This window comes from Sciurus carolinensis, chromosome 7 (assembly GCF_902686445.1).
Source record: "Sciurus carolinensis chromosome 7, mSciCar1.2, whole genome shotgun sequence".
Taxonomy (NCBI): Eukaryota; Metazoa; Chordata; class Mammalia; order Rodentia; family Sciuridae; genus Sciurus; species Sciurus carolinensis.
This window is the reverse complement of record NC_062219.1, coordinates 103,976,538-104,003,908: the sequence shown is the minus strand read 5'-3', so window position 1 is coordinate 104,003,908 and position 27,371 is coordinate 103,976,538. Positions and strand designations below refer to the sequence as shown.

Here is a 27,371-nt window from a genome sequence, read left to right as displayed (position 1 = left end):
CTGTGCAACAAGCCCTGTAGTGAACAACAGCTTAAATGCAATTTGTCTAGAGTTTGGTTTCTTATGATGCATGCAGTTCTGCCTCCTTTATTCATTGGCTTGTTAGCCACCCCTATTAGGCACCTAAAATGGTGTGTAAGTTCTATGCTTGGAACAAGCACAATTTAGAGTCTAAGGAGGGCTGAACAGGTAACCACAACTTTTATCAGGGTTATTCAGCTGAAGGTAATTAAAACCAGATGCTTGGTGAGAAAGATGATCATCCTCTGAGTTCCTCAGAAGCCTGAAAGAATCGTAATGGCACAGAGCAGTGTCCTAGAAGAGCAAGGCCCTGATCCCTTGTATCAACAGTGGAGGGGATAAAGTCACTGGGAAGGAGGAAACTGAATGGCCTTCCACTTTTCTGAGGCAATCCCTCAATCACCCTTCTATGATTAAACTGTGCACAGAAAGACTAATGTTAAAAAGTTACCAAGAGAAATAAATGTTAAGTTGCACTAAATAATGGGATTTAAAAAAAAAAGATATATACTTCATCCTCCTGAAATCTGACATGATCTCCTATACCTCATTATTCAATTTGAAATACTCTTAAATGGCAATGATATGGTCACATTAACATAGCAAAATAGTAAAAGTGTTCTTGGTGTTGGAAGCAATTGTTATTAGAATCAAGAGAGATAAAAATCAGCATTCACGGTGGATAATCCAGAGAGATCTTTTGCTTTGCATTATTCTGAATGACTAGAAAATGATCAATATCTCCTTTCTTGTGTTCCATATTAATATTGCTTTAAAGAGTTATTTACAGGATTCCTGAGAAAATGATTCAATTTATCCTAAAGTGCTTGTTTAACAAATAAAAGCATAAATTAATTTATTGATATTAATGTACAGCAAGAGAATGTTTCAAACCACTTCAGTGATCCTGCTACTCCAGTGAGCTTTTGGAGTAAATTTTATGCCCTCAGCTCTGACCCTCCCGGGGGACCTGAAGCTCTTACCTCTATAACATTGGTGGGACTGCGGATATAGATGCCAGATGGTGTGAACATTTCAGGACTGGAGAGGCCTTCAGCACCAGAAACACTGATGATCACATTGTTTCTTATTATACTTCCCTGTTCTGACCAGTCTAATTTCAGAAAAGATAAATCAAACCCAGGGAATTCACAAACATAATCAAAATTTACACAGCTCAACATTTGATTCTACTAATAATATCAGAGTCCACAAAACGTAGTATATCTATATGTAGACATGTATCTATTTGTAGATACAGATATACATACATCTTTAGAAAATATATGCCAAATAAATAGGAGACATCTAACATTTTGCCATCAGGTCTGTCTATAAAATGTATAACAATTGAAAACTGACTATAATAGATTACAATAGATTTAAAATCAATTTATATATTTACCAATTTTTCTTCCAGGAATAGCCTCCCAGGAGATAGAGCTCATCTCCATGTCTGTCCCTGAGAACAAAAGACCATATCAATTCAGCACAATTTGATGCCACTCAGGAAAACAAGGGACACTGCAACCTATTTTTTTCTTTGGGTATCAGTTGTTTTGATTGTGGTTTGTGTTTTTATCTATGAACCACATAAAGAGGTATAAACCTTTATATAAGATACAGATCTTTCAGTTCTAGAGTATCATGGATTAGAAATTCACTTTAAATAAGAAGAGCAGAGTAATACATCTTCTATTTTAATACTTTGGAGACTGACTGTCTTTATTGTCAAATGCCACACAACCTGTGTCAGTCCAGTCTCAGTCCTAGGTGTTCAAATTGACCACCAATCCACAGGACCTCTCTTCCCTGCAGGATCTGGATGTCCTGGAGGAGCAAGCTGGACAGTACCAGGGACCATCACACCCAGTGAGATGGAGAGGATGAGGACAGAAGAATATGTCTTGTCCATGACAGACAGAGAAAGATTCACCACTTAAGCCATATCGACAGGGAACAGCTCCACCGAATCCTGCTTCACTACATCTTTATGTATCTGAGTTTCCCATGTCATCTCATAAGTCTGGGTTTGCAAACTTGTTATGAGATAGAGTATTTATATATAATGCATTAATAAACAAATATTTTAATCCCCTCATTTTGTAATACATGAGATGTCAAAAGCCTACAATTCATAATACCCAGGCAGAATTCCTCCTGTGAGTTTTCTTTCTTGCCTGATTAATATCCATTCCATGTCATTGTTTTCTGCTCAAATCATACTGTTCGGATCTCTTTCTGAATTTATGCTGGAGATTTTGCCCTTCCTCTTAACAGACAAAACTAAGAATAAACAAAGTCAACCCTATGGCTCTCTTTTTCTAACCAAAAATTTTTTCTGCATCTGAGCATCTCCAAAGTTCTTTTCTCTGTGACTTTCAGATCTGAAGTTTGTTTTAAAGCAAGTTTATAAGATCCGTATTTTCTCATTAAACAATTTCTCTCTCAGGATTAGAACCTTTGCAGCTTTTATCTCAACAGTTGTTCTTAAATAAAACATATTTTCCCACTGATTATATCAGAGTTCATTTAAATACAAAACACTATTTAACAAATACAGTTTAATATAACTTTGAGTGAAAATCTCTGATTTGCTTTTTTTATTCGGATACAACTAGATTCTTTTGCTCATTAATTCTTACATTTCTTTCAGCTGATGGACCTACAATGCACTAGTGATTATTCTAAGTGCTAAGAAGACAATGTCCTAAAGGTATATAGTAGTAAAATGACATTAATCAGATGATCACAAATGTGACATGTAATTTTAAATCAATGACTATTGATTGGTGTTTAAAGAGCTTAAACCAGAAACACTGGACTTGGGGCTGTTGGGGAGAGGATCTTGCAGGAGATAAAAGTGTGGCATGAGCAAAGGGAAAAGCTTGTGCAAAGGCCCTGAGGCAGAAGGAAGTATGGTCTTTTGAAAAAATTAAAATATATCAGCCTCACTAGTGTGCAGAAGGAGAAAAAAAAGAACAAGAGAAGTTTACAGAAATTAACAGAGGCAAAAATCACCAAAAGGGTCTTTTAAACCAGATTATAACTTTGCTATTATATTCTAACAACAAGAAACTCTTAAAGGATTTTAAGGAGAGGGATGATATAACGCAATTTGAGATTTTTTTAAAAAGAATTTGCAGGTGCATTATAATTATATCTAACAGTGGGATTCATTGTTACATATTTGTACATGTAGACAATATAACAATATAATTTGGCTAGTTTTGTTTCCCAGTACCTCCCTTTTCCCTACCCTTCTTTATCCAAATTGAGATTTTTAAGGATAATTCTGGGTTTTGCAATGAACTTTAGGAAACAACAATGGAAACAGGTGACCATGGACTTCTCCAGCAAGTCACAGGAGCAGTTAAAAATAGAATTCAATTTTTAAATCTTTGGCAAATATCCAAGTTTTACAATCTCTGAAATTGTACATGGACATATTCATATGACTTAGAATTGGAAGATTTCTGGCAGTAAATTTAAAAACCTCCCACGTTATATAATTGACAATTTGATCAGAACCTTTAAAAGATCAGTTTCCCATTTAAAGTTTAGGAAGCCCGTCAGTGATAACTAAATTTAATCACAAAGCTAAGTATTTTTTATAATTAGGAATTTGAAATTTTAGAATTCCTTGTGAAATTCCTTCTAAAAATTCCTACTCAAGAATGCAGAAATGAAACAAGTTTGTTTTACTTACCCACCAGAAGTGCATGACCTGAAATCTTGTAGAACACATTACTGTCCACCTTCAGGCCCAAGGTCCTGCACAGACTGAGGCCTCTGCTAAAGGAGCTCCACACGGTGCAGCCCCGGACATAGGAATCTGAGCAGGAAGAGTAAGTGTCACACACAACGGAATCTCAAAGACTCCTTAGATTCTGTTGGCCATATCCAGAGCAAGCTAAACCATGGCTAAAAACATTTTACCACACAATAATGGAACTCAGTAGAGGAATCGGAAGCAGCAATCGAATCAAGAAAATGGGCAACCCTTCAAAGATAAAGAGGCCGAAATCCAAGAATCAAGTATTAGAAAAGAATCACCAGAGAGAAGAAAGGATGGTCAAAGCACAAAAGAACACATGATGTTAAGATTTCTACCTGACCTCCGTATTTGACATAAACTCTTACCACAGTATGGTAGATCAGAGATGAAGGACTGTAGAGAGTATTGCTCATGAAAACTGCATCTTGCCTAAGGGAATATGGTCATTATTTCTTGATCTTTAAATTAGTATTTACAAATTGCCAAGTAACAATATTTTTTGACCCAAGATAGTCTGAGATTCCTTTTCCAAATTGTTAGCACGGCCAAAAGCTGACCTGAGGATCATGACCCTCACATTTGAATATGATAGGTTTATGAAGCTAACAGGGAAGTATCCTCTATTATGCTACAAGGAATTGACATTTAGGGAGACCATTAGCCTGACTCTGTATCTGCTTTCTGTATATATGATCCCCCAAATCAAATTATATGGCCTGGATCAGTCAATGAATAAATATTTACTGACTATCAGTCACAGTCATGCACCACCTAATGACTAATGACGTTTCTGTCAATGACAGACTGCATTTAAGATGGTGCTTCCATAAAATTATAATGGAGAGAAAAACTCCTCTCTGCCGGTGATGTGATAGCTATCATAATGTTGGAGCACAAGACATTATTCACATGCTTGTGTTGATGCTGGTGTAAAGCAACCTTCTGCAGGGCCATTTATATCAAAGCACAGCTCAAATAATTATGTATAGTATATAGTACTTAATAAAGACAGTAGATGACTATGTTATTGGTTTTTGTATTTACTATACTACACTTTTAAATTACTTTACAGAATAAGCCCTCTGCTTGCAAAATAAACAAAGTTTGCTGTAAAACAATATATCAGTAGCAGCCTCATGTATTTTGTGTTTAACTTCCTTCCTTGATTGCCTCAAGAAATCATGTAGGATGATGGACCTAAACCATTTATGTTTGTGCAAATATACTCCGTGATATTCATACAAGGACAAAATTACCTAAAAATGCATTTCTCAAAACATGCCCCAATTATTAACTGATGCATGACAGTATATATTTTAGTAATTATGCATTGTGCTAGAGATATAAAGATGAAAAAAACAAAGTAGACTCTGAATTGGTGTATCTTCAGTCTGCTGGAGGAAATTGACATTAAAAGACTAAAAAGTTACTATGTAAATAGTAAAATTATAAATTCTGAAAAAAGAAGTTTGGTATTGTTACCAGGTACTAGGAAAGAGATGGGAATGACAAATATTTGTGATATTGGAAATGTTACCTTAGTTTACGGAATAATTTGACTTTTAAAATTGAACTACCCAGAAAATTCTCAATGGTAATATCTCAGAGATATTACCTACTCATGTCCCTCAATCTCAGCACCCTAATACCAGGGACCCTCATATTCCCTATCAAGGATGCACCACAATAAATTACCCCTCTTATCTCCACTTCTTTCAGAAACAATGACTGCTACAGATTTTTTGGGAAACTGACTTTCTACCATGTCACCCCATCAGAACATGTCTGTCCATCTAAATAACCAATTAGAAATCATGTGTCTGAATAGTTCCTATCGGGGGAGCTCAGGTGACTGGTAAAAGGCTTAAAGTACTGTGCAAAGATTTCACAATTGTGGTGGTGCACACCTGTAATCCCAGGGACCTGGGGGGCTGAGGCATTGTGAGTTCAATGCCAGCCTCAGCAACTTAGCGAGGCCCTGTCTTACAATAAAAAATAAGAAAAAGTGGCTGGGGATGTGGCTCAGTGGTAAATTGCCCCTGGGTTAGATCCCCAAAACCAAAAAGGAAAAAAAAAAAAAAAAAAAGAATTCAATGCTTTTTAATGATACTGACTAGTGACAATTTGCCACACACAGCATCAGAGCCTTCATGAAGGCCTAATAAAAGGTTCTTTGGTGAGCATGCCAAAAGTATCTAACCTCTGGGCTACTGTGTTACCTGCCCCATTATGCAAAGAACATATCGGCATTTTTTTTTTATTGTAAACAAATGGGATACATGTTGTTTCTCTATTTGTACATGGAGTAAAGGCATACCATTTGTGTAATCATAAATTTACATAGGGCAATGTTGTTTGATTCATTCTGTTATTTTTTTCCCTCCCCCCCACCCCTCCCACCCCTCTTTTCCCTCTATACAGTCCTTCCTTCCTCCATTCTTACCACACACCTTATCCCTAACCCTAAACCAAACCCTAACCCTAATGCTAACCCCTCCCACCCCCCATTATATGTCCTCATCCACTTATCAGCGAGATCATTCGTCCTTTAGTTTATAGAGATTGGCTTATCTCACTTAGCATGATATTCTCCAATTTCATCCATTTGCCTGCAAATGCCATAATTTTATCATTCTTCATGGTGGAGTAATATTCCATTGTATATATATGCCACAGTTTCTTTATCCATTCATCAACTGAAGGGCATCTAGGTTGGTTCCACAATCTGGCTATGGTGAATTGAGCAGCAATGAACATTGATGTGGCTGTATCTCTGTAGTATGCTGATTTTAAGTCCTTTGGGTATAGGCCAAGGAGTGGGATAGCTGGGTCAAATGGTGGGTCCATTCCAAGCTTTCTGAGGAATCTCCATACTGCTTTCCAGAGTGGCTGCACTAATTTGCAACCCCACCAGCAATGTATGAGTGTACCTTTTTCCACACATCCTCGCCAACACCTATTGTTGCTTGTGTTCTTGATAATCACCATTCTAATTGGGGTGAGAAGGAATCTTAGGGTAGTTTTGATTTGCATTTCTCTTATTACTAGAGATGTTGAACATTTTTTCATATATCTGTTGATTGCTTGTACGTCTTCTTCTGTGAAGTGTCTGTTCATTTCCTTAGCCCATTTGTTGATTGGATTATTTGTATTCTTGGTGTAGAGTTTTTTGAGTTCTTTATAGATTCTGGAAATTAGCGCTCTATCTGAAGTATGAGTGGTAAAGATTTTCTCCCACTCTGTAGGCTCTCTCTTCCCATTACTGATAGTTTCCTTTGCTGAGAGAAAGCTTTTTAGTTTGAATCTATCCCAGTTGTTGATTCTTACTTTTATTTCTTGTGCTATAGGAGTCTTGTTAAGGAAGTCTGATCCTAAGCCAACAAGTTGAAGATTTGGACCTACTTTTTCTTCTATAAGATGCAGGGTCTCTGGTCTGATTCTGAGGTCCTTGATCCATTTTGAGTTGAGTTTTGTGAAGGGTGAGAGATAGGGGTTTAATTTCATTCTGTTGCATATGGTTTTCCAGTTTTCCCAGCACCATTTGTTGAAGAGGCTATCTTTTTTCCATTGCATATTTTTGGCCCCTTTGTCTAGTATGAGAAAATTGTATTTATTTGGGTTTGTGTCCATGTCCTCTATTCTGTACCATTGATCTACCTGTCTATTTTGGTACCAATACCATGCCGTTTTTGTTACTATTGTTTTGTAATAGTGTTGAAGATCTGGTATTGCTATACCCCCTGCTTCGCTCTTTCTACTGAGGATTGCTTTAGCTATTCTGGGTTTTTTATTCTTCCAGATGAATTTCATAATTGCTTGCTCTATTTCTGTAAGGTACATCATTGGGATTTTAATTGGAATTGCATTGAATCTGCATAGCACTTTAGGTAGTATGGCTATTTTGACAATATTAATTCTGCCTATCCAAGAACATGGGAGATCTTTCCATCTTCTAAGGTTTTCTTTAATTTCTTTCTTTAGTGTTCTGTAGTTCTCATTGTAGAACTCATAAGTGAATTCAGTAAAGTAACAGGTTACAAGATCAATGCTCATAAATCCAAGGCATTTTTATACATAAGTGATGAATCTTCAGAAAGAGAAATTAGGAAAACTACCCCATTCACAGTAGCATCGAAAAAAAAAAATACTTGGGAATCAATCTCCTATCGGCATTTTAACAGGAACTATCAAAGGAGAGTATCTTAACACAGTGGTTTTTAAACTTCCATCTTTACACATTGAACTTTTTTCAAGTAAAATCTAATATATAAAAATAGGTAAAAGTTCAGCTACTCTGTAACATAGGTTGGGACAGATAGTGTGTGGGCTGACAGATCTGACTCCATGAGAATGTTATAGGCCAGACTCTAAGGGAAATGACTAAACAGACTCCATTTTGCTCTGAGACTTCATGGTATGTAGGAAATAAGCTTCTCCCATGGGAACACTCCCCTCTGTGCCCATCATCAGTTACTTAGTGTGACATGTTTAACAATACAGAATGACAATTCCTATGTAAAGAAAAATTGCTCTCTTTTGATTCCTACTGCTCCTAAACTATGTACCATGTGAGCAGTGATTGTGTGAATGTTAGTAACCATTCTTTAGTTTGTACTAAAGGGTTATTTTGACCCACTTCTCCCTCTGTTGATGATCTCATGATGTTAGTTTGTAATTTCGAATCATAGCAACAGACATTTATGATTGATGTGATTTTTGGTATAAGAACCCTTACAATCCTATGGTCGGGGCTGTTCTCCCAATAACCATTTGTTGGGGGCATTGTGTGAGATAGTCGGCTGGCCAGCTCAATAAAGACTCTCAAATTTAGACTTCTCAGTGGTGATTGGTCTGTTCTTACGTTGCAACCCACAACAGTAGATTAAGTGAATTTGAATAAAGGAGGGTTCTCGTGTTCTGTTGATAACTCACATGTAGCTACTTCTCTTTTACTAGGGCTGGCCTCTGCGTCAAATATTCTTCATCACCACAAGTGAGCAGCAGGTGACCAAAGAACCACAGAAAAGGGCATGAAAGTAATAATTGACCCAATGTACTAGAAAAGGAACCATATTAGATACCATCAAATAAATATCTAGAAAAGTAGGATAAACAGACATCCTTGGCTTGCAGAGGATCTGAAGTGAGAAAAGTGTTGCAGATGGCCAGTAGGGGATTTTTTCATTAATGGTGTCAAGGATGGCTCTGTCATTACCTATTGAAACCCTAGCATATGTCAAGGTCCCCTCAGCACAAAGGTGCTGATGTCCTTCATCAGACAGCAACTTCTGAAACCCGAGGAGCACTATGCCTTTAAAGGAAGGCAAAGCTTGAATGTGTGGGTGTTGGAGGTGCCGAGGACTGGGATAGCTGTTCTCATGACTTAGCATCCTCACCTGTCACTCTCAGCACATCAGTTTTGGCATTGGGTGTTCGCCCAATGCTCCTACTAAAGTAGGACAGAAGGGGCTGGACACCCAAGGAATTTTTCAGCAAGCAGGCTTATTGACTGCTGGGTTGTGAGGTAGCTCTTGCTTAAGAATTCTTCCTTTGAACAAAGATTTTGGAAATTCTTTGAACATTATACTGGGAGGGAGGGTGTTTGGATGTTCACATGGCAAGTGTTTTCTGTTCCATCCTCTACACCAGACACAGGTTTCACACATTTTTACCAAGAAAACAGATAGTACAACAAGCTTGCAGACTAACTCTATCATACCTTTTGTGTGCAAGCCTAGCATTTACAAGAGGAACTAGAAACCATGATAAGCTCTGCAGACACCCTGCTGATCTGACAAGAGGAGAAGCTTAATTATGGCAAGAGTCATTTGTGTGTTCTCCTGTGCAACAGTCGGATGAAGGCAGGACTAGAGTCTCAGGGATGGCTATGTGGCCATCAGAAAATCTCCACCATCCACCTGGGAGATATCTTCCCTTTTCAGTCTTATTCCCTTTCATGTTGGGGATATTTTGGTTTCCATTCTGTTAGAGGGTCAGGCAGAAGGACAGCATTTAAGCCTGGGACTGGATTTCCTGTGTTTTTGCAGGTAGCTAACCTTACTTCTCTGTCTGCTCTTTGGTTTCCCAGAGCAACCACAATGTTTCCCCTTTTGCATGACTGCAACTTTCCTGAGTGCCCATACTGCACCTAGAAGATTAAGAATTTTTTTTGGTCCATATTTTATGCCTTTTTCTTCGTGAGTTAAGTAGCCCCTTTTCTCATATGAGTTCTCATGAACATGAAGAGTGGGGAAGGCATCTTTTGAATCTGTGTAAACAATGACACAGATTTCAGTTGCCCATTGGAGTGCCCGAGTCAGAGCAATAAGTTCGCCTTTTGTGCGGGAGTTTCCTGAGGCAGAGGTTTTGCCTCAATAATGAACTAGAGTGACCACTGTATACCCACAAGACATATTCTGTCATCTATGAAACTGTTTTTATTGGTGAAGGATTCCACATCAGGGTCCATGAGGGGTTGGTCTGCCAGTTCTGGTCTACCGGAGAACCCTATGACCTCAATGCATTGTGATCAGGTTGTCCAGTCCTGATTGGCAGCAGAGTTGTTAGGTGTAGAGTTCAGAAGACTTCAACCGGATTCATGGATTTTCACATAGCATGCCCTGGTATCTGGCTATCTTCACATCAGTCAGCCAATATTGTCCTTTGTACTCCAACAGGGCCAGTACAGAGTGTCCAGTTCCTGTCCCATAGTCAGCTTGTCAGACTTTACCACCAGAAGGGCCGTGGAGGAAAGGGCCTGTAGACAAGGTGGCCAGCTTTGAATCAGAGAGTCCAGCTATTTAGAAAGATAGGACACTGGATGGTGCCATCTTCCCAGCACCTGAGTTAGGACTCCAACAGCTATTTTAGACCATGCGTGTACAGACAGAAGGAAAGAATTTGCGAGGTCGCGGGGTCCTATTCCAGGTGCACGGTTGAGTGCTCGTTTAATGTTCTCAAAGGCCTTTTGTTGTATTGGTCCCCACATCAGTGGATCCTGTTCTCCCCACTTTGTGGCTTCATAAAGGGGTTTTTCCATAACTGAAAAGTTAGGGATCCATATCTGGCAGAATTCGGCAGCACATAGGAACTCTCAGACCTGACAGCAGGTAGAAGGGGCCAGGATTTGCCTGTTTCCTCTTGGGGCCAAGCTGTCATTGTCTCTGAATCAGATAGAAACCAAAGTACTTGACTTTCTCTTGACAGATTTGGGCTTTTTTCTTTTGAGACTTTGTAACCAGCTTCACATAGGAGAGTGAGAAGCAGTTGTATCCCTTTAACACCATCTTCTCAGGTTGCTCCCACCAGTAACAGATCATCGATATATTGGAGCAAAGGGTGTCCACATCAGAGGACAGCATCCACATTGTTTTATAGGAAAAGCTTTCAAATCCATAGCCAGGGCCATTAAGAAGATTGTTGGTGAGTTCTTGAAGTCTTGTGGTAGCCTGGTTCAGGTCAGTTGGCCTTCATTTGGGGGCATTCCTTCTTTTAGTGGCCTTCTAGATGGCAGTAGGCACATGGGCTTAGCCTCAGCTTAGTCCCCAGGAGAAATTTTCCCTCCATTCAGACCTTCCTTTGGCCCTTCATCTGGCCCCAGATTTGATATTTGTTTTGGCTTTGTCCTGGTGGGATCCCCACTTTGGGTGACCTCTGGGTTTGCAGTGAGGGCAGCCGCAAGGAGACCTATCTTCTTTTTCATCTTTTGGTCTGCCTCTAGTTGAGTCTCTTGGTCTCAGTTGAGAAAAACTGTGGTAGCCACTTCAATCAGCTCACTTGCATTCTTTACAGCAAAGTTTTCTAGTTTTTGTAGCTTTTGGCGAATGTCTTTCTGGGTTTGTTTCACCTACTGGTTATCTGGTGCTTCAGGATCAAAGGGAGGGAAGGGTCGCAAGGTCTCGCATAGTCATTCATAGAACTGTCTGGGGCTTTCATCAGGTTTTTGGAGTACTTCTGTTATCTTGTTCATGTTTAGGGCTCTCCTTTCCCCTCTTTTAGGCTGGCTGTAAGGGTCTCTTGATATCTCTATCTTTAGATCTTTCCTCTTTATTGGGGTCCCGCTCTGGGTCTATGTTGGGGCATTGGGCCTGGGCATAGGCTTGGATATTGCCCTGTGGGTCCAGGGCATGTTCCTCTAGCTACTTTAAAGCTGTTCAGGTCACCTGTCTGCATTCTGCTGTCAACCAGGGTGGGCTGGTGGGTTTGGATAATGCACCACATCAGATCAATTATGGCCCAGGGTTTCTCTGTGTAGGAGGGAGTATGATTTTTCCAGTTCAACATATCAGTGGTAGTGAAAGACTGGCACCCAAAACTGCATTGTCCCCCTCAGATGTTTCCCTCCTGGTTAACAGAAGCAGGTCCTCTAGTCTCCCACAGGAGCATCTGGAGAGCTCTCATCTGGGTTGGGCTCTGGTCTTGGGACAAGTCTCCCACCTTGGTATCCAGGGGTGGAGGAGTCTTTGACTCTGGGGAAGCCTCTGGCACTGAGGACATCAAGGAGGAAGAAATAGCCAGTGTTGAGGGTCCACCATCTATTGCCTCTGGGGATGAGGGGGCTGGGGCACAGCCTGCTGTCTCAGTGGTCTTGGCAAAGTCAGATACAGTGGCATGTAGGGTAGTAGTGAATTCTCTTATGGTTCACAGGGACCACTGGTTTCCTTTCTGTCTTGTTTGTCAGGTTTTTCTCTGTTTAATTCCCTTTAGTTGGGTCTTAGAGGCTACTATCATCTGAGCTATCATCAACTTGGACTGTGCTTCCAGACAGGCTCCCAACCAAGTGGGCTGCTTCTGCACTGTCTCTTGCCAGCAATCAATATACAGGAATTATTCTGGGTGTCCAGAGATTCTGACAACTACTAAAAGGACCTCACCAATGACACTTTTGTCCAAAGATCCTTCTGGTGGCCATCCTACCTCAAAGGCTAGCCATTCTAATTCACAAAGTATTTAACCTTTGTGGAGTGAGTTTCACCCCATAGTTACCATTAAGCATTTCTTAAAGTTTTCTAACATACATTTCAAAGGACTCAGTTTACTTTGTGGGTCTCCCATGTTCCACCCTGCATCTGTGTCACCACTTAGGACAAGACTTACTTCATCTGTCTCCCGCTGTTTCCCTCATGGGGACTTAGGGTCCTCGTAGTCTTGCAGGTCTATGTCAACCCCTGACCTGAAGCTTCCACCTAGACGTTGATTGGTGGAAACCCACCACAGTCTGTAAGAGGCATCATGGAACTGTGGATCAGGACTCCGTGCTAGCTTCCGCTCTTGGGTGGAGTTGGAACCCTTCCCTTGTTGGTCTCATCCACACACTTTCATACAGACATGGTCAGAGCAAAATTTCTACACTGCTCCAAACCCCAAAATTCCACAAATTCCAAAACCACAGAAGGAGTCATGGTTTCCCTTCTGCTTGAACAGACCCTGAACAGAGGCTACTCAGGCAACTCTGGGTCCTTTTTGGCTCCACTTCCTTTGGAGATTATTTCACTACAACTCTCTGACCCTGGTTTCAGAATTCTTACCCTTACATCTGGTTACATACTTTTTTTTCTGATTTTGATCTCATTTTGCATCTAGTGGTTTTCTCGTGGATTTTATGCTTCCTGTGTCCTTTCTATATCTTCAACCCTGTCTAAGATGTGCACCCCTGCCTGTTCTATGTTCCCAGGAAAAGTACCTGGTCTCAGTGATCTTTTGCCATTTTCCAGGTAGAAGATCTTTCTGAGTTAGGACAACTTTCCATAGAAATGCCTTAAGCTACGTGTGCATGCCCACAGCTTTTATTATTTCTACTATTCAATGGTGATTTGCCTATAGTCACAAAGCTAGTGAATAACAGAAACAGGATACAAAGCACAAGATTCTGTGGTTCACTCTGCTGTATTTTCTTGTGATGTTTCTCCAAGTTTACTCCTTAGACTAGTTTTTCCAGAATAATAAGGTTCTATGTTTAAAATGTAGATCCCTATGCCCACCTTAGATTACATTTGTCAGGGAAAAGGTCTAGAACTTTGAATTTCAATAAGCCCCACAAGTTCCTTGTTTAGGTACACTAAAGTTTGAAAAACAGTGATCAAGAATATAAACAATTATCCATCTCTGAATCCCTCAAGTCCCACATGTCACTTATCATAACCCCAGAGTGGATATGAGAGAAGAAAGGAAAGTGCCTTAAACAGGAGAGAAGAAGGGAACATGAGAAGCTGTAAATCTGGTTCACCTCTCATAGTGCCCACCAGAGTGAGCGAACTCAGGTGCTTATGGAAGGCTTGCCCCAAGTCTCGGAACTCCACGCCCTCCAGCTGGACCTGGCTGGGCTCCTCTGAGGAGGACCAAATGATGACTCTGGCCCCCAGATCCCTGGATCCCAGTATCTTCTCACTCCTGGAGTACAAACAAAGCTGCAGGTTGCCTGAAACACAGGATAAGGTCCAGAGGACCTGAAGCAAGTAGAACATCCTTCTAGAAAACTCATTTGAAAGGCACTGTTGACACCAAGGACGAACCATTACTGTTTATTTCATTTAATAGTCTTCACTTTTAATTTGATTCCTTTCTTGGATTAGTAATTAAAAGATTCAATAACTAGGACATGATGTTATCTTCATTGTTTCCAGAAAACCCCCAAATATTCAGCTAAATACCATCACTAAGTAGCAGACAGCAACCCACAAACAACCTAAATAGATGCTGATTTCAATCCAAAAGTTCCCCTGGAGGGAATGCACAGTAAAAATGACCTTCTCATGGTTTATAATTGTAGGGAAGAGATGTGAATACTGAATGTTGTCACAGTGCTTTTTAAACAATCCATCCAGTGGGTTTTCCCCTTTGCTGCACTATTTTACAATTTAGGGACTTAGCAATAATGCCACCACAGAATGACAAAGTGGTGCTGCCCCTGCACATCTCCTTCTCCCCCAAATGTGCCACTAGTGAGGAAAGCAAGCTACCTGAACTCAAAACATACAACTCCCATGGCTACAGTGTTGCCACCTCAGGATCCAAAATGCTCTCTGTTGACATATGACATATGACTTGTGGGGATATGAACTAACCATAGGATGGAGAAGACACCATATCCCGAATTGATTCTTTATTATCCATGTTAATGAAACAAGAAGTAGCAATGACACAAATAATGTGTCATTTCATAGTAAATTTCAGAGTGGTTATCTGCTAAGGCCCAGAGAATGAGAACATAAGAGGAAAATAATGAGATATTTTGTATTTGCACGCTTTATCACAACTATTGGTGCTTGTGATAAAGTTTTCAAATGGCCAGGTCTCCTATGATTGGCTTCAGCTACCTTGTGCCTAATACTTCAGCCCCACGCAAAGACTGAGTGACTTATTCTGAGGATATTGTAATTACATTTAAGATTTATGATGAAATGGGATGGTGCTATCCATTAAGAGTTAATGGATCTATTATGACTCAGACCTAGAAGAAATGTCACATTGGCAGCATGACCAAATACAATATTTTGTAAAATGTGATCCAAAAAAAAAACCATGTGAGAATTATCAAGAGAATTTGAATAGTACACAGATCACAATTTTGCAGAATAGTTAAATTTGGCAGTCAACTGATTCTATCCTACTATCCAAGCATTGTTTTAAAGAATGACATACTTGTGAGTGGATGACTTGGGTGGAGGGGGATGAGATCAGGATCTTCTCCATATAGTAACAACTCCCCACCCAGTCACATCACACTGCCATTCTTACATGCTCCTATTCACAGATACCACTCAGATCTTTGGCTCTCACCTTGGCATTTCTTCCAACTTCCTGAAATTACCAAACATCTCTGCACAGTTGCTGGCCTGCCATTTCAGTTTCGACGTGTACAAAATTAAACCCATGATCACCACCCTCCCACCCCAAAACCTGCTCCTCTTCCCATCTCAGTAAATAGCCTCATCATCCATCCAGAGCTCATGCCTGGAAGTCATCCTTGACACCCACACCATCCTGGACCAAAGTTGACAAATGATGTCTTCACAACATGTGAAAACCTCATAATCTACAGCCTGGGAAACCAAAACATAACCTACTAAACTAACCATCCCTGAAATAGATGTTTAATAGGCACATCAGTGTGATTCAGTGCCTGCTATTCTACTATAAGATAAATGGACTTCTCCTACCACTTACCTAAAGTATGTGGTAGTTCACTCAGGAAACAAACCCCAACAGGAGCAGAAGCACCGGCCTAATCAATAGGAATGTGCTGCCGGAGCCTAGGGTTCTGGGTTTCCTTGAGAATCTTACAAGAAGCTTGGAATCAATACTAAGACTTTATTATGACATCTAACTCAGAAATGTAACTCAACTCTCAAGTTTAATTCTTCAACAGGAATTTTTTTCTACCCCAGAGAAATAATTAATTTATTTGTTTTGTCTTTAGTCTCTCTCTTTCTTAAGGTCCTTGGCAAGTGTCAGGGTGTGAAATGACAATTTGTTAAGAGCATTCTGAAAAGTACAGAATTTTTTGGACATCCAAAGGTTAAGGGCATATTTTGTTTTGTTTTGTTTTTTAATTTTTTTATTTGTTCTAATTTGTTGTACATGACAGTAGAATGCAATTATACATTTCAATAGATTGTACGTAAATGGAACATAATCTCCCATTCTTCTGATTATACATATTATAGGATCATGTGGGTCATGCAGTCATATATGTACGTGAAGTAATGATGACTGTTTGACTCTACCATCATTCCTTCCCCCATACCCCTTCCCCTCCCTTCACTCCCCTCTACCTAATATAAAGTGACTCTATTCTTCCCTATCCCTCACCTGCTTATTGTCATGAAGTACTGATGTCTGTTTCACTTCTACTATCATACCCCTTTTAGAAAGAGGTCAACCATACCATTGTCACATATCATTTGATATTGAGAATACTTTTTTATTCATTGGACTTTCCAAAGAAATGCTTCTCTACCTTCTGCCACGTTGGCCTCCTGACAGGAAGCCAGGAATGTCCTCCTCTCAGTAGTGAGATTTCCTTGTATGGTAATACCCCTGCTGAGCAGAGCCACTGTGACCTTTAAAATGTGGTGCTCTCCAGCCACCCAAATCTCTGAAAAGTTGTGAGAATATCTGAAAAGAGAAAAAGAGGGAGATACATCTGAAGGTGTCATTCCTAATCTTATTAGGAATGGTGATAGTAAGCCACCAGATGAGTGGGATTCTTCCTTTGGGGATCTATTTTACAGAAATTCAAATATAAAAGAGTGAACTGCAGCACAAATACATAAGAATTAGAAACTGTCCTGATTATTGCACTATCCATTTGACATAAGACCAAAGTTTGAGAGTCTTACAAGAGAAACTTATTTAAGAAGTCTTAGTCTTCAAAACATTTCAAACTTCGTAATTTTCTTGTCAGCATATCCAGCATTATTTAATGTTAGAATATGTCACTGAAAGATTGGTGTCCACACCCCAACACAGTTAAGACCTCCTCCTGTTCCATGTGAACTTAGCCAAGCTGTCACCAGTACCTCAAGGGTGACCTCAGGTGGAGGTCTGCATTGTGCACAGCCTCCACAGTGACAGTTTCTTCCACTGGTCTGGCACCTCCAACACCTGTCCCACTGATGATGACCACTTCGTCCCCACTGTGCCAGTCCACAGCATCTTCCAAAGCCAACACTCTGTCCTGGGCGTGGGCAGCTGCTCGAAGATGGGTGATGATTACCTCTGGCAGTGGACCTAAAGCAACCCAGAGAAACACTGTTCAGATATTTAATAGAGAATGTGATGTTATTTGGCCAAAGAATTCTGTGAAAAAGAGTTTTTGTTTTGGTTTGGAGTAAGTTTGGAGGGGTCTTATTATCTCATCTATAAAGGGTGATAAGAAAAGCAATCCAGGATAGAATAATCGGGTGCAAAGAACATGGGAAAGGTCATCAGACCGAACTTAAATTTGAATCACATCTTGCCATAATATAACCAAGTTCCTTTCAATGGAGAGACAGGAATAGCATGGTCTTCCACCGTGGGGTTTTAGGAGAATTAAATGAGATAATATATATATGAAACATCTAAGTTGGAGCCTACTACATTATAGACTCTCAATAAATGTTCCTCTATTTCTTTCCTGCATCACATTGTGTTTTGAGAATGAGATTTTACCACTTTTTTCTTATTCCAAAAAGAAGAAATGGTCTTTAGACTCTAATGTAGAAGCCAATAACTAATTTCCCACATGAAGACTTCAACTCACTTTACAAATAAGGTAAGCAGAAGGGAAAATCAAAATTACTCAGCAATAGTTGTCTTGGTATATTAAATGACCCCTTGGAACACTAAAACTGAGTGTATCCAGGATAGGCTGGTTATGAAAATTTGAAGAAGGGAAAACTCCTCAGTCTGGGTATCTTAGTTTGCACTACACTCTGTTATTTCCATCTGACTCTCCCCATACCAAACATGTTAGTCCTTAGCTATCAAAGATTTAAGAAGATCATCTCTCTCTCAGTTTACTCTAGACTTTTCCAGCAAGGGTCAAGGCAAATTTTTTAAGGCATTATCTGAAGCAATATTTTAAAAAGCACACGGCTTACTCCCAACCCCTTCCTTTTCCCCAGTACACTTCCTTCCTCCTTTGCAATAGATCATAATTTACCTTTAGCCCACAGCCAGTTACTGTCCTCCCTTGTTGCACTAAAGTAAAGTAATAATACTTGAATCTCTAACTACAGAGGTGGCTAACAATAAATCATTTTCAAATTATTTCGAACTTCCCTCTTTTTTTATTTGTCTGTGTGTGTGCAGGCACTTGTACCAATAACATGGTTCTAGTCTTAGGAAGGTCTCGGGTTAATGAGGTAATTTCTAAAGTTTACTCAGGCAATAATTTTATCTTCAAAATATTTACAGAGTTCAAAATTTCTAATTATAGGGCAGGTGAAAATTAAGACATAAATCATCCCCAAAAGAAAATAATTTTAATTTTATTCCTTGTTTGTATAGCTTAACCTTTGGGAACAATAAAATGAAATAAAGTTTATTTATATGTATATGCATATGTGTGGATTTCTCAGACCTCTTCTTGATTGCCTATGTAGAAAAATTTATGCCAAGCATAGAAAAATGTTTATCAAATACAAGGCAAAACACTCTCAAACTTAATGACCAATTGCTCACAACACTCAGTCAATATGCAAGGAACATCAATTACGCATGTGCTGACATGCAAGCTATATGTGGCAGAACCAAGAGTACAAACCAACAAAGATGTTTCTCAACTAATTGTTCTTAACAGTGGTCATATCAAAATGAATGGGAAAGGATTACAGAGAATCATTAAAGTGTATTTTTAATTATTAAAATACACTTAAGTCCTTTCAAACGTTGACAGAATCTCAGAAAGCAGTAAGAATGTCTCATAACCTTTTCATTCACGTTACAGAAATGACATCTCTGTATGACCACATCAAGCCTGAATGTGTTAGGAGTACCAGCCAATGCCATAGATTTCAATACAGAATTGCTCCATAATTATCACAGTATGCATGATTTATCTTTCTACCTGAAGAATGGATCATGAATGCATGACCACTGTTTTGTGTTTTCTTTATATATGTCACAATTCCTAACACAGCACTGAACTCATGGTCGGCATTCAACTCAAGAGTGGTTTAAATTAATTATTTTAATTTGTTTTCTGGACAATCACTTATAATCCCCCCATCAGGTTATACCTAACTGAGCATACAATATCCAATATTTAAAAAACAGAAAAAAACAACAAACACTATTGAAATTTTTGAATAAACACAACCTAGTTTTTCTCTGATGTAAGAACTCTTTGTTTGTTTGTTTGTTTTTATCTTACAAATTGCATAAGGAGAAACTAAAATTCTCCAAAATCAATTCATCAGTACCTAGTTCTGAAAGTAGATCTTCTGAATCCAGGGCCTGAGAACTAGATAAGTAATTAAATTTCTAGCCTCTATAAATTAACTACTCCCAATTATCTTTGATTCTCAAAAATCATATGCATTACTCTGTAAAGGTTATTTAAGCGCCACATAAGAGGGACTGGCAGACCCTCTGCTGAAGGGAACAGGGCACACATGTGAGTTATTCTCTTCATAGAACTCCTGAAACCCAGCTGGGGCAGCTCCCTTCCTTTCTGTACCACAAATCAAAAAGCATATAAAAGCAGTTTTAAAAGCTCAGTAATTTATAAATATACTTAAATGACAAAAGGAGTATGGTCTTAACTTGTAATTTAATCCAGTGTTTAACCACATTTGGTTTTCAACATTGACCTGCTAACCAACAAACTCTTCATTTACTCCCACTAATGACTTCTGCTCATAATTGTATTTCCTACAAATTATTGTTCAAGCATTTCAGTGTCATTCATCTATAATTAGTGAGTCTCAGAGAACCATTCTTACTAAATGGGCATGGAGAGAAAGAAAATAATCTTTGGGGGCTGACACGCTTTTAAATTTCCAATTGTCTTCTGTTTATTTTGTAGGAATTAAATCTTTATTCCAAGTGAATAACTGCCAAGATTTTTCCAAACCAGTTAGAAGGAATGAAAGGAAGGAAGGAGAGAAAGGAGGAAGGGAGGTAGAGAGAAAGGAACTACTTCATTAAAATAACATTGACATCAGAATAGAAATATATAAGAACTCACCAAAAGAGCTAAAAATTTTATCTGGAATATATACACACAGTATTCCCCCCTTATTTCTGGACACAGCTTCCCCATTACCCATAGCAAAACAGAGAATGCTCTCTTTTCCTACATGTACAGGTAAATATTTCTCAAGCATTGGGAAGACCAAACGAAGAAAATGGAGTCCCCTTTATCTAATACTCACTACTAGTACAAGAAATACACAGAAGGAATCACGAAAGCTCCATGCTAAGAGATGAGATAGAGGGAGAGCCAGGGTCCACTGGTGCACAGACAGGGACCACCTCACTCACAGCAAGGGAGTGGTTGTTTCTGGGATGCTTCCCAGAAGAGTGATAACTATGCTGGATTTTTGAAGGATAAGCCATTTGCTCAGATGACAAAATGGGAAGAGATGGAATAGAGACATTTTTCATGTGCCATTTCCCTCTGCCCTTGAGAACAACTTGCTGCGATATCTCCCTTGGATAAAGACAAAATCTGGAAGGGCACCCTGCGTGAGCTCTGCTGGGTGTGTGCACTGTGAGCCTTCTGCATCATTACAGGTTCATCTCCAGTGGTCCTGACTGAGCAGGGAGCTCCCTCCCTGCAGGAGGGTGAATCACAGCGATCCTCTGAAAAAGTGCAGCTCAGCCAGCTGCATCCCCTGCTGAAGTGAGTATTTCTGCATTGTGGTGAAAGGGAACTGGGACGAGGTCTATTCCAAGACTAAGAAGGACTCCACTGTTCTTCTGGCACAAGGGTTTAGACTAAAGCTAACCATGTTTATTTAATGGCACAATGAGCAATATTTCTCTAGAGCTATCAGAGAAAAGCTAGCTTTTGTTTCTATGCAATTAGAGCTTTATGTTTTTGCAGCTTAGACTCAAAACAAGTGACTGAGAAGAATCGGGACATTGTAAGATAAGTGGAAACATCTGTACCCTTTTCCTAGCTCCTGTAAGGATTTCAAGTCTTCAATAAACACCATGCTTAGGCCATACAGAACTCAAAGTGACTGTCCTTCAGTTAGTGGTACAAAACTCTCTTAGAGCTAAAGGTTTCTATGGAATATCTTTAGTACTCACTTATTATTGCCCTCAAAATATACTTTTTTAACTTTATTTTTTTCTCTTGAAATTTTTTCATTTCTCAGTATTGCCACACTGGGTCTTCTAGTACATGAAATTTTGGGGAAAAACTGGAACCGTATCTAAACCCCACAGACACCATCCCTTCCCAAAGACTGTTATAAATACAATTGTATTAAACAAGACAAATAAGTTCCAGCATTTCACAGCACAATAGGGTAACTATATTTTACAACAACCTATTATATATTTATGAGCAAGTAGAAGAGAGGAGCTTGAAGACTCTAAATATGAAGAAATGATAAGGAAATGGAAACACTAATTACATTGATTTAATAAGTATAAACTGTATGCACATATTAAAATATCACATAAGCACCCTGTAAGTATGTAATATTATTGTGTTAATTAAAAAATAAAATTAAAAGGGTAAAAGCAACTTTGGCTTTTAAACAAGCTATGCAAGCTTCACAAATGCAACCACAAAATACAATTTTCAGAGTGTTGAGGGGATACCATAATTTAAATCAGCTATACCTTTGATCAAATAGATAATCATTTTGATCATCATTACTAGGTTTTATGTCTTCCAGTAGAGGTGATGGGGACATGAAAAAAGGTTAATTTTTAATAACTATTTTGAGAAAAACCAGAACATATAACATTTAAAGATGAAAAAGAAAGTGCTTTCAATCTTAACAGATTAATATGTCTTTCTTATCATTCCTTTTTTGTGTATATGTCAATAAACTTTCATATTTGTAAAAAATGTCATAATTCTATGCAAATCTTTTCTTTTTTTGATATATTGGAATATATTTAGTTAACATTTGTTGAATATGATAAAGAGTTGAAATTGGAAGGGTAATTTGGGATGATTTTTTAATTTTTTTTATTTTTACACACTGCATTTTGATTCATTGTACACAAATGGGGTACATCTTTTCGTTTCCATGGTTGCGCACGATGTAGATTCATACCATTTGTGTAATCATACATGTACGTAGGGTAAGAATGTCTGTCTCATTCCACCATTTTTATACCCCCCCTCTCATTTCCCTTCTCTCACCCCTAACCCCCCAATCCCATTATATACCATCATCCACTTATCAGGGAAAACATTCGACCTTTGGTTTTTTGGGATTGGCTTATTTCACTTAACATGATATTCTCCAATTCCATCCATTTATCTGTAAATGCCATAATATTATTCTTCTTTATAGCTGAATAATATTCCATTGTGTGTATACACCACAGTTTCATTATCCATTCATCTGTTGAAGGGCATCTAGGTTGGTTCCACAATCTAGCTATTGTGAATTGAGCTGCTATAAACATTGATGTGGCTGCATTTCTTTACTCGCACTAGAGAATAATTAATTACAACACCGCATCAGTGTTAGACTCCTCTGTGCAGAACATTCCCTATTATCCTACTAGGGGACTCTCCTCCCCCCTTGCCTTGGAGACCGCTTCTATTTAAATATTGGATCTCCTAGGTCAGGGAATCTGCTCCCTCTTTCAGAGTCTCCTTTTTCCTTTTCTAACTCTTTGCATTCCTCAGTGAGGGTCTCCTGCTCCACTTCTTCCTCTACTGCTGCCTGACAAACACCATCTTGTTTGACAAACACTCTAGCTTTTAGCTTCTCATCTGGTTCCTCACCCATCCATCTTCTCTCTTGGAGGACCATAGGGGTTGGGATATGCAGAGCCACAGCAGATATCTATGGATGGAAGATAGACGATTCCTATTTGGAGAAGCCCCCAAAATAGAGGAGTGGTAATAAGTAGAACCCAGGTAGGACACAGAGCTCATACATATGCCACCGTTGTTATCTGAGGGGATATCTTTTTCTCCTTTATATACTGTTAAGTTTACACATGATCACAAGCAATAGTCAGCTCTCCTATCTCTATAGAGATGCTCACTTCACTGCCCAGCTCTAAACCTAAAAGGAGTGGAGTGGATGACCCTAGAGAAGGGTGAGGAGGCTACAAGAAAGTGAAGGGGGAAAATGGTGAGTTTTCTGGGAGATGGTCAATGGGTCACTGCCTGGTTTAAGGAGGCAACAAGATCACGCATGTCATCCAACATGGCCAAAAGCTCATCTGGCATGGTCTCCAAGGTATTTACATCCAACAGGATATCAAAGTCAAACTCCTTCTGGCGCATTTTCTCCAAAACACAATCTGTCCCAGGGAAGGAAGTTGGTGCACAGACAACTTTCTAAGACATTGACCGATTCATTCACAGCCAGCCACTCAGATGTGGAGCCCATCTTCACCTTATCATTAGAGAACCCATGAGGTCTGAAGTGCTAGGACACCTCCAGGCAGTCATCTAAAGACCAAGGCTTCCTTCAGCCCCCCACACCTGACGAGAGACATCAAGTTCCCCATTAATAACTCACTTAGGAAGCTGATCTTGGTGACATTATGCAGCTCTCCTGAAATTGAGTAATGTGCCTACTGCTAAGGTGTCTTTGTGGGTCATGGCAATGCCGCTGCTGGATGCTGTGAAAAGTGCTGCGGTTTCAGTTCCCGGGGTGGCCTCTGTGGAGCCCGGCACTGCTGCCATTGCTACAAAAGCCAACAAAGATGACAATGACAGGCACTGCTACCTCTAATATGCCATAGTGTCCAAGAACCCTGCAAGACAGGGGGAGGGAAAACGCAGGCATGCAGACATCTCTCCCTCTAGGACAGTTGGGGCAGAATACACATCCCATTTATTTCCCTGTAAATTCCTTTACTTAATACAGTTGGAACACTTAATACAGTTGCAGTTCTGGAGTTCAGAATTCTGAAATTATTTTCGCTGGATAAAGTCAAGGTGTTGTCAAGTCTGACTTCTTCCAGAAGCTCTGGAAGGATCATCCATTTCCTTGCTTTTTCAGTTTTCAGTATCCGTGTACAGTTTTTGCCATGTAGCTCCTTCCTCCATCTTTGAAGCGCATCGCTCCTATCTCTGCTCCCAGCATCATATTCCTGCCTCAGACTGATTCCTCCTGCATCCTTTTGGTAAGGACCAATGTGATTACATGGGACCCACATGTATTCAGGATAATATCTTCGTTTCAAGATCTATAATTAATCACATGTGCAAAGTTCCTTTACCAGATATGTTAATATTCATGGGTCCTGTGGATCTGGACAGGAACATGTTTTAGGGTCATTTTTCAGCCTTCTACAATTGTATTGTGGAATAAATAGTGTTCAGAAATTAACAAACCACTTAGGGAAAAATTGGATAGATGACTTATAAGGAATATTAGTGTTAATTCTAGATTGATTGAAGTGGAGGTCAGGAACCTTTTTCTCAAGGAGCCAATCTCTGTCCTAAATACTCAATTCTGTTACTGAAAGGCAAAGCAGCTATTTCTGGGTTTCAATAAAATTTTGTTGACAAAAGCAAGCAATGGATCAGATTTGGTCCATGGACCATAGTTTGCTGACCCTGGTTAATAGATTTGAAAAAGCAAGATAAATAAAAGTACTAAGAACCAAACAGGTAAATGTTTAATCTTTTGTGTAAAAAAGAGTTTCTTGACACAGAATTAAAGGGAGAACTCATAAAGGAAGATATTTGTAGATTTGCTATTGCAGAGGTCATATAGTTCCATAAAAATACTGAAAGAAAACAACAAAACAGGAAATAAGTAGGTTTTTTGTGCCTCTATCAAGAATGTTACAAAAGGAATCACAAGGAATAATGCCTCACTTGCAATCCCAAAATAACCTGAAAGAAAAATAAAATTGTGAAGACTTTCAGAAACTCAGAAGGAGTATCTTCTGTGTGTTGCCACAGGGAAATACCAGTGATGTGTACATAAAACAGAAGTATCCCGTGTGCATCTGAATCCATGAAGAGGGTGAAATAAACTTTAGTTACCAAGTCATAGTTTCATCATCTCTCAAATAAAATAATCCCAGCCTTTGCTACTTCACAGGGATGCTGTGAGAGTTAGGTGAGAGGAGAGAATGGAATCAGCTTTGAAAATTATATAGTGCCAGGGTCTAGGTGAAATCCAATTTTAACAAATACTGAATATAATGCCCAATTCAATGGTACCCTTTCTCCATGACCAGGCTATTAATAGCTTTGCTTTGATGACACATGTGGAAGAATGCTCTTTGAAGGGAAAATCACAAGATTCTGCATATATAGCTTTCCATTTACTTAACAAAGATGAGTTTCTTTTGATACTTGAAATGTAAAAAATATAAAAGCCGGACTATATTAACCAGTTAATCAACTAAAAGAAGGTTACTACTGGAGAATAGGAATTCATAAGGCAGAAGGTCTAGGCAGGATCTAAGTCAGTGAGTGCATTAGTGTCATGGTAGAAATTTTGGACGTTATTTTAGGAAAAATTGGAAGCCACTGATTTTGAACAACAGCAGGCTATAAGCAGAATTGTGTTTTTAAAAGATCACCTTGACTCCAGGACAAAAATAAACTGGAAAGGGAAAAAAGCAGCAACAAAATAATGAATTAGAATGCTTACCCAATACTCCAGGCACAAGTCGAAGGTATCACATATAGAGGCAACGATAAGGAAGATGGAAAGAAGCATGTGGGTTAATGAGTTACCCCAAAATTAAGCAGAACATGGTGATAAACAAATATATGGGAATGAGAGAAAAGGAGATATCAAGAATGACAGCCAGGTTCCTGACTGACAGATTACTAGAAAACAAGAAACACCATCTCATCCTTCTTAGAATAATAAGGAGACAAGTTCACCAAATCAAAACTGGAGGCACAAGGTCAATACAAGCTTTTATTGAGTGCTTGCATGCTGCCTGCTACTGTGCTTAGTACTTTATATATTTTATTTGACTTAAACCATGTAACAACAACATGAGAAAATTTTAGCATTATCTCAAGATGTGACAGATAAAACACTGAGAAGTTGACTTTTTCAAAGTCTTCCAGCTGGCTCCTTCTAGAGATGGAATTTGGACCCAAGCAGTCTACTTCCAGAAACTTAAACTACAGGAAAAGGGGTTAGTGACTACACCATGACTGAGCAAACTTAAGCTCATCTAGAGAAGATGCCTTCAGCCATATTGTAGAGAGAAAAAGAAACAGGAAATCTTGAGCAGAAGAGATTGATCATGGAACTAGTTATTTTTCCTTGAAAAGCTTTGTGTCAACAAGATTATGTGTCCAAGATATGATACATCAATTATAGAAAATGGGGTCCACTTTTGGTGACTGCAATGGTTGATTTTATACATCAACTTGATTGGACAAAAGGGTGTTCAGACATTTGACCAAACATAACTCTGGGTTTGTCTGTGAGGGCATTTCTGGATGACATTAACCATTAACATTTAAATCAGTAAACTGAGTAAAGCAGACTTCTCTCCCTAATGTGTGTGGCCCTTGTACAATCAATTAAAGATCTGAATAAGCAGGTGAGACAAGGGAACTTCTTCCTGGCCACGAGAACTGAGACTTTGGTCTTTTCTGCCCTTCAGACTCAGACTGATGCTTCAGCTCTTCTTGGATCTCTAGTCTGCCATTTTTTAGACAATAACATACTGTCCACTCTCCTGATTCTCAGGACTGGGAACTAACTTTGGCTCTCCTTGATTTCCATCTTGCCAACTGTAAATCCTAGAACTTCTCAGTCTCTGTGATCACATGACTCAATCCCAGTCAAAAGAAAGTAGGGGAGTAAGTTAAGAACCATAAGAACAAAGGTACCATTTTTACTACTTTATAACAGTTGGGATTTTATAAGGAACTAGTATACAGATTTTTGGTATTTTTAAAAAAATTTTTATTGGTACACTGCAGTTGTACATGGTGGTT

At 39.1% G+C, this 27,371-nt stretch overlaps 1 protein-coding gene across 12 annotated transcripts in view; it reads right to left on the bottom strand.

Annotated features, from left to right (window-relative positions):
- Positions 1 to 27,371, bottom strand: part of Pkhd1 (PKHD1 ciliary IPT domain containing fibrocystin/polyductin) — a 463,263-nt gene that overhangs the window by 286,248 nt on the left and 149,644 nt on the right. For all 12 annotated transcript variants that reach the window (XR_007109414.1, XR_007109413.1, XR_007109415.1 and 9 more), the window contains 6 exons: positions 17,320 to 17,530; positions 16,758 to 16,915; positions 14,025 to 14,216; positions 3,731 to 3,856; positions 1,427 to 1,483; positions 1,005 to 1,135 (listed from right to left, as the gene is read on the bottom strand). Coding sequence is in view for 9 of the 12 variants with exons in the window: in XM_047557741.1 (XP_047413697.1) it covers positions 1,005 to 1,135; positions 1,427 to 1,483; positions 3,731 to 3,856; positions 14,025 to 14,216; positions 16,758 to 16,915; positions 17,320 to 17,530 (875 nt within the window). In the remaining 3 variants the exon portion in view is untranslated. The remainder of the gene's footprint in view (positions 1 to 1,004; positions 1,136 to 1,426; positions 1,484 to 3,730; positions 3,857 to 14,024; positions 14,217 to 16,757; positions 16,916 to 17,319; positions 17,531 to 27,371) is intronic.